Source organism: Nannospalax galili, unplaced genomic scaffold (assembly GCF_000622305.1).
Source record: "Nannospalax galili isolate Female #2095 unplaced genomic scaffold, S.galili_v1.0 scaffold841, whole genome shotgun sequence".
Lineage (NCBI taxonomy): Eukaryota > Metazoa > Chordata > Mammalia > Rodentia > Spalacidae > Nannospalax > Nannospalax galili.
In genome coordinates, this window is record NW_008345000.1 from 1,554,911 (window position 1) to 1,563,182 (window position 8,272).

Here is an 8,272-nt window from a genome sequence, read left to right on the forward strand (position 1 = left end):
TTTTTAAAAAAGTTAAAAAAAAAAAAAAAAAAAAACAAGAAAAAAACAAGTTTTTTTTCTAGGATAAAAGGGAAAAAGAATTAAAATTATTAGAATTAGAAATGATTAGATTAGAATATTGAAAGAAGCCAAAGTTAAGAAACAAACCAGAAGTGATCATGCCTTTGCTGTTCGTTGCAGATTCGAACATCGGTGATCACCCTGCTGTTTCCCAAGAGGCCCTTCAGCTGGGTGAAACATTTCCTCATCGCCGCTGTGATTATCGCCCTCAATAATGTACTGGTCATCCTTGTGCCCACTATCAAATACATCTTTGGATTCATAGGTGAGTTTCAGAAAGGCTTTTGTTTGGCCAGCTCGAACTTACAAACACCTCCTTAAATGACAGATGTGGCGATTATGCGGCCTCGGCAAGACCCCCCCAGTCCATCTCAGACTTCCTGGGCTGCAGTGTCCTCACTGGTTATTTTTCCTTTCTCCCAAGTGTCATTGGGAGCTGCCTTATTGTTTTCTAGCCTTTTCAATAGATGAAGAAACTGAGCGCAAGGAAATAAAGTCACACAGCTTTGGGTGGACCCAGGATTTGGACATGGGTCACAGCTTTAAGGGAAGAGTCAGGAAGACACGTTACCTAGTACAAGCTCTCTCAAGCCTCTGAGTATCAGCTGGGTATTAAGAATATGGTCAGAAGAACAGGAGCTTGATAGTTCAAAGCATCTCATTTCCCTTAAGCACATGATCTGTAATGCACTGAGTTCCTCAGTCCACTGATAGAGGGTTTACTCAGTTTCTAAGTGTAATATGAAACTTTCAAGAAAATCAGGTACGGACAGCTTGAAAAGTGAGAGTGGAAGATTTATTTTTTATGTGTGTACGGGTGTGTGTGCCTGCGTGTATGTGTGTATATCACATGTGCACCTGAGGCCCACAGTTGTCAGAAGAGGGCATCTGATCCCCTGCAACTGGAGTTATGAATGGCTGTGAGATGCCATGTGGCTGCTGGTCACCAAACCCAGGTCCACAGCAAGGGCTCTTAACCATTGAGCCATCTCTGAAGCCCTGATATTAGATCTATTTTAATTTTCTCTATAAAGACGCTTTCTATAACTGCATAACCAAGATGAGCTGTGTGATCTCAATGTGTGCATTTACTGTGAAGAATAGCACTGTATTTGCTAGTCCTGAAGTGTGTGCCTTGGGCATCTGATTTTCTGGGAAGACCAGCCATGTGAGACTCTGATCTGCCTACATGTCTCTCCCCAGGGGCTTCCTCTGCCACTATGCTGATCTTCATTCTTCCAGCAGCTTTTTATCTCAAGCTTGTCAAGAAAGAACCTCTTAGGTCACCCCAAAAGGTTGGGGTAAGTAACGCTTACAATGTCCCCACTGTAAGTGGCTCTTCAACCATTTAGACTCAGAAAACATACATGGCTTAGACAAGTGACACAATGAACAAGACCAAAATTCAAAGATGGGCTGGGACCCTATGGATGGAGAAAAGAGTGATTTCTGGCACTCAAATGATTCTAGGCTTTCTTGTCTTCAGTTAACAAATACCTAAGTATCTTGTTGATCCCTCCCACAAGTCAGATGCTAGTTGGGTGAATTTCCATGGGTGTCAAGAAATAGTGCAGCATTCTGGTCCTATTTGCTAAATTGTTGGAGCAGAGTTGCTTACATTTTCCCTTCGATCAAACCCAGAAGGCTCTGCTGTTTGGGCTGATACAAAATAAAAACATTTGTTTTCCAGCTAACCTTTTCAGATGTAGAATATTATATTATTAAACATATTTCTTCTCCATAATAAACACTACAGAAACATGCGCTGCAAGTAACTTTTTCCAATAACTAAATATTATTAGTGACTAGTTTAAAATGCCTTCTAGTAAGGCTTAGAATGAATACTTCTAAATCCAAACCTTGGTCTTCAAGTCACTTACCTGTTGGATTGCTTAGGGACTTTAGAAGAGCTTGGTAGCAAAGCCTCCTCCTGCCGTCTTTCCCCAAAGTCTGAACTGCATGTGGTCCATCTTTTCTGGATTTCTGCAGCAATGTGACCTGGGGAAATCATCTCCTAGGCCCCTCTAGTAGAAAGGTTCACCTGCTGTCTGTATGGAATAGTTAAAAAAAAACCTCTTCTAGTTAAAATTCTGAAATTAAATGTGTGCTTTGTAACCCTATTCCTGGGAGACATGAACAAACATCTACTTATTCCAGACGGGGAACCAGCAATAGGCCAAAGTAAGGACAGCAAAGTCCTACTTGGTGATGAGTTAGTTACAGGGGTATGGGTGAGGGGTTGCTTACAGAACAGAAATGACTCTAAGACAGCTGTTTCACCAAAAACCCATCCAGCAAGGGGGACAGTTCACAAAAGCAGGGAACCTGGAGCATCCTGCACAACCTGAAGGTTGGAGAGTGTCTCTTTCAGGCAGGACATGGGGTCTGAGTCTCTTCTACTCTGGTCTCTCCTTTTGTTGAGGCAGCTGGGCTTGTCTGAGACTATCTCTCAGGAGGCCTTACTGCTTATATAACTGTGGGGAGGAAGGGGCCTAGTGAACCTGGTCAATTTCAGAAACTTCCTGAAGCTACTGAGTTGTTCACTTCCTGAACTTAAGGGTCTTCCCTGCAGGATGGAGTGTTTCACCTCCCTCAAAACATGCTGTTACTAATCTCCCTTTAGAGCAACCTGGTGCTTACTTCCCTTTAGACAGCCTGTTGTTTACCCAGATTCCCTCCAAGATAGAAGGCTTCATCTCCAAGGAAACGGGGACACACCAATGTGTTAGCCATACACATACTTACAAAGATACATACTTTTTTGCCTTTTTTCAAAAATATGCAACATATATCTGGGTTCCATTTCATTTATGCATTTTGTAAGATTAGACTCACATACTACTCCTATTATGACTCATTCTTTTCCACACAAAGAATCATAAACGTTTCCTATATCATTCAATCTTTATCACTTAAACTCCCGTACTTTCAATGTACCAAATCAATTGACCATTACTCTATTTTGAATCCTTAGGTTATATGTCTCTTTCTTGCAGGTCAGGGGATCTGAGCCTCTTCCAGGCTGATCTCTGTTATTACTAATAACTAATGATAGTATTATTATTTTTGAGGGGGCGGGGCTTGTCTGAGCCTCATCTAGACAGCTCAGTTTGTCTGAGGATGTTTTTGTCTCCTTTCCCAACCAGGGATCTAAATTGATTTGCTGTTGTTTGTTGCTAAGAATGGATTTGTCACATAGATAGCATTATGTCTCAACCACCTGAAGCAAACTGCTATTTGGTTTCTGTGCTCCTTAATGGTCTCCCTCTGAATTGCAGGCTTTAATCTTCCTCGTGACTGGGATTATCTTCGTGATGGGAAGCATGGCACTCATTATAATTGACTGGATTTACAACCCTCCGAATTCCAAACATCATTAATCCCAGGGAAAAGCTTTTCTATTAGAAATGGCTAAGATTATGCGCCAGAGGACATTCTAGTTGCCGTGATTAGAATATTATTCGGAGGAAATAACAGGACAATTCCAAAGACATTTACTAGATGTATCACCAGACACTTGTGGAAGAGAGAGTTGTGGTTTTGTCGAGAATGTCTATTGATGCATTAAAAGTCTGTGGTGCACATTTTGACCCAAGTCTTCTAGAGCGGTGTATGACGATCAAGGTGTGTTTTTTGCTGCACTACAAGCAGAATCTGGTTTGGCTGCATATCTTGGTTAGCAGACAATAACCTTTGCCCATGTCCACTCCCCACCCTTCACCACCCGAAATTAACAAATAATTGTATTCTCAGAACATCAAACAAAAATGCCCTGGTGGTAAAGCTAGCACCACTTCTGATCCCCCCCCGCCCCACCATCTTACTCCAGTGCTAGGGGTCTGTTGACTGACAGAGGCAGAGGCAGAGCATGTGGACTGTCCTTGTGAGGTACAGGAATGATGTGTATCCGTCTAGAGCAGTCGTTCTTAACACAAAAGTAGTAGTTTGCTAAACCTGCTTTCAACACTGAACTCGTGACTTTTTCATTTGATAGATTTTCTTAATGGTAAATGTTAAAATATCTTACTAAATGTGAGGGAGTTTTACTTAAATTATAGAGAAACAATAAAAAAGGCTCATAGCTAAACTGCCCAGTGCGGAAGCATCTCCTTCTTCACGTTCTTAGTTTTTGTCACACTTTTGTCCTTGAACAAGGCTCTCCCTCTTGTCTTCCATTCTCATTAATAACTTTCAGAAGCTCACAGTTCATATGGAGACAAACTCCCCAGGATTGTTCAATACATTTTTATCTGATAAATATTCAGTGCAGGAACCTGTGATTTTGCTATGTTTGTGTATATAATCTCATTCAGTAGTCATTGGACTGTCAGTATCAATGTATGGTACGTTTGATTTTCCTTTTTTACGTGTGCAGTTTTCTTCACAGTCAAGCATTTATATTATTGGGGTGGGGCAGGGAATTCAGTTGGTGGGCTCAAAAGTCCATTTGTACGTGTCTGCCTATTGGAGATATTTAAAATTTGAAACCAAAGTTATACATAGTTCAGTAATGCTCTTCAGTGTTTACAATGATGTAATCATCGACAAGAAAGTTTTAAAGAAGAAGCTCTTTATTTGTAAATAATTTTCAACACAAAGGTTGTTTTTTCTAGCATGTCTACCATAGGATTTAGTTCATTTTAGCTTGCATAGGCATTTGGTGACATTCATTTATCATTAATATAATGTCAAGTGATTAGAAATAAAACACTAACACTGCAAAGGAATACGGACTACTGTTCTTGTTCACCTCCTTAGGATACTCAAACGGAATGAGCTTCCCAGTTACTACTCGCTGCCTAGAACTTGTGGAGCTCACTGTTAGTTTTTTCAAGTCAGTAACAAGAATATGTCTTGTGTATTTTACATCTCAGTAAAGCTAAGCATGAAATTTAAGTGTCACACAAGTAATGACGGCATAAGTCAGAGTCTAACAGTCTTTTTCTGTAGTGATACCTAAGAAAGTATACATTTGTTTGATGTGTTATTTTCTGGAGGCAAAATTACTATAAAGTGGCGTGTTTTGTTATGGAAATTGAGCATTACTAGAAACTATCATAACTTTTAAGTTACTATGATTTGGAAAAAAAAATCACTCAGCAGCAGCTTTTAAGATGTCTGTCCATTTTTATCACCTAAAGAATATATCAAGAAAGTAGAAAAGGTGTCTACGGAATGTTAAGGGTGTTTAATCTGAACATATTTAAATGTAAATATTAAAGACTAATCCAAAATATTGGAAACTGTAAAGTCTGTATATATTTTGAATATTTTACATTTAAAATGACTGACTTGAAAATATCAGCACGTGTAATGATGTGAAAGTTCAAGAGCAATACCACAGTGCCGGTAGTAAACACCATTCTCTCTTGTGGCCACTTCCAGGTTTAGCGTTCATGAAGACTGCAGGGCAGGCATACACATGGCACCTTGTTCTGGTTAATTTAACCCCGTTTGTAAACAGATACAAACTTTATTTTCTTATTTCATTTATAAGATGGGTCAATGTATTGGGAGGCTTTTTTATTAGAGAAAGTGTATATTGGTATATAATAAATGAACTTTTCAAATGACCAGGATGTGATTTTCCTTCTATCATTAGAGAAGGCAAGGAAGCTGTGAGTTCCTTGAACATGAAACAAAATCGGAAATCTTAATATTACTGTCTTAATATTGATGCATCTTCATTGTATGTGTGCAAAAAGACACAAAACATCAATACTTTCAATATGCACACACACACACACACACACACTATTGCTGTTGTAACATACTACCACATATTTAGTAGTAGTATAAAAGAATACAGAAAATGTAAAGCCAGGTGTGGGATCACGTACCTGTAATCCAGTACTGAAAGTAGAAGCAGGGAACTGTCAATTTGAGCCCAGCCTGGGCTATATAATAAGTGTATGGAAACTCACAGCAAAAACCACCCAACGGGACCACTCGGTGGATAGACACAGTTTATTTGGAAATAAACCAACTGTTTGGAAGCAGAGAACAGCAGCTAGCAGAAGAGGTTTTATAGGTGATTGGGGCTTGGGTAACTTGACTGTTGGGAAGCTGTGGCCTCCTGATAAGCTGGGGGGTGGTGAGTCACCTGGTTTCTGAGAGATGCTAAGTTTTAGTTTCCTCTTTCTGCTTGAGGAACCTGCCAGCCTGCCATTCTAGGGAGCACGGCAGTGGTTGCCATTGTGGGGACCTAACACTGGCCTTTTGTTGATGATAAGGGGCAACGGTGGTCTCTCTAGCTACTTCCGGCTGACCAGGGATGATGATAAGGGAAGGGGGTCTCAAGAAGCTGAAATGCTGGTCTGAGTGTGGGGTCAGTCAAGAGGTAGGTAGTAGGAGACCTGAGGGAATTTGGTTAAGAGCGTCTGGTTCACTGACCATCAGGTCATCTCATTGATTTTTTTTCCTGAAATGATTTGAAAGATGTGGAATAATCATCATTATGAGGAGGACAGGTATCAGTGGGTCAAGGAGTAAGGCTGGAAAAGTAAAGGCAAGAGTGACAGGCACAAGTTCTAGGCAGGGAGCCAGGAGTCAGAACAGGGTAAATTTTAAATGTTCAGATTGGAGTTTCTTGATGTGAGCTTCTAAAAGCATCTGTCTATTGGGTTTTTCATTATTTGTCTTTTGGCTGGCATGACTGAATTCAGGATTTGCTTTTCAGGCACTGATAGCTGTGTGAGTTCTCTCCAAAATGGCCTCTAGACAGGGAGAGAGAAGAAATTTAGTCATAATAATAGTGGGTTTTCTCCTTTTGTCTGCAGGTAGGCACTGCAGAGTTGAACTAGGCCAAGATTTGAAGTCTTGCACCTGAATAGCACTTTTTATTAAGAACAAGATGATCAGTGAGAAAAAATTGTTTAAATAATATCTAAGCCTAATGTCTGGGAAGTACAATCTCTTGGACTGTAAAGAAACATATTACTTTAATTTTTTGGTTGTACTCTCCTTTTGGGTGTTTACAACGATACAGTTGGCCCAAGTTAATTGAAATTTTGTTTAACTGTGAAGGTCAGTTAAGGCTCTGGTCCTTGGGGATCATTTGGATTTTGGGGAGAGCCCCTGGCTCCTTTGGCTTTCCCTTTACGAGTTCCATTATGTGAGGAGAAGTCAGAAGGTCCTGCTTAACTATGACTTCACTTGGAAGCATGGAGGAAACTTTTCCTCTGTGTTGACCCTCCTCCCCAGACACTGGTACAAGTCCATCTGGTGGTATCTCCACGGCCTCCCTGAACAGGAGGACAGGTGACTCATCACAGTTTCAGGACATTTTGAGAAATGCCTCATAGTCCCCTTGGACATGGTCAACCTTGGAGGACAAGGAGCAAAAAATTTCTCCTTTATGTCCCTCTAACCAGATTGATGCAAGCCTTTAAGCATGATTATTAAACACCCAAGAAGGTCAGTTATACCAGTCTGGCACTTTTAATTACTGTGTAATATGATCTAGACATATATTCTTTTCCTTAAGTTAGTATTTATAAGAACTAATTTAAGTCAAGGTTTGACTGAACTTTGACCTTAGAAATTTTAAGATTGTTTTAGTGGGTGGATTTAGACATATACAGGGCTGTCCCAAGAATGTGAGGAGAGTGGAATCTTAAACACTGTAGATTTCCATGAGGAACTGAGCACTTACTGCATTAAATTAGAGAAAAAAGAGATTTAACATCACAGGTGAAGTAGGCATAGCCCAGGAAAGGGATTTTAAAATAATTTTCTTAGGTCTGTCTCAAATGAAGGCTGGTTTACTACAAACAGAAGCAGTCTGCTTTCTTTCCCAGCCTCCCATACCCTGATTTATAGTTTTTCAGAAGGAGAGTCGGGGGGTGGGGTCAGGGGGAGGCAGGGTTACATCACGTACCTAAAGACAAGGCATAAGATGACCAGGATTCAGACCAAGCTCACCAAAACTGTTTCTTCTGGACTACACCCATCTGGTACAGGGAGGCAAAACCTGGCTCCTCTTGAGCCAAATTATCTTGTTATGGGTGAAGGAAAACACCAAAAGTAGCACTTGCATAATACAGAGAAACATAAAGGACATTTTCCAGTAGCTACAGATAACCCAATACTTGTCCACATCCATTTAATAAAAGACTATGAGTGAGTGTGCAGTATAAGCCAGAGGAGTGGACTGAAATTTTCAGCTGTAATAGTAATTATTATAACAACCCTGTATTTCTATAAACCTGCT

At 40.3% G+C, this 8,272-nt stretch overlaps 1 protein-coding gene across 10 annotated transcripts in view; it reads left to right on the forward strand.

The window, feature by feature from the left end:
• Positions 1–5,634, forward strand: part of Slc38a4 (solute carrier family 38 member 4) — a 69,485-nt gene extending 63,851 nt beyond the window's left edge. For 9 of the 10 annotated variants that reach the window (XM_029567429.1, XM_029567435.1, XM_029567431.1 and 6 more), the window contains 3 exons: positions 181–325; positions 1,264–1,361; positions 3,339–5,634. In XM_029567429.1, coding sequence (XP_029423289.1) covers positions 181–325; positions 1,264–1,361; positions 3,339–3,440 — 345 coding nt within the window. In that variant the 3' untranslated portion in view covers positions 3,441–5,634. The remainder of the gene's footprint in view (positions 1–180; positions 326–1,263; positions 1,362–3,338) is intronic. The other variant, XM_008841306.1, reaches the window with a different exon arrangement.
• The last annotated feature ends 2,638 nt before the right edge of the window (positions 5,635–8,272 follow it).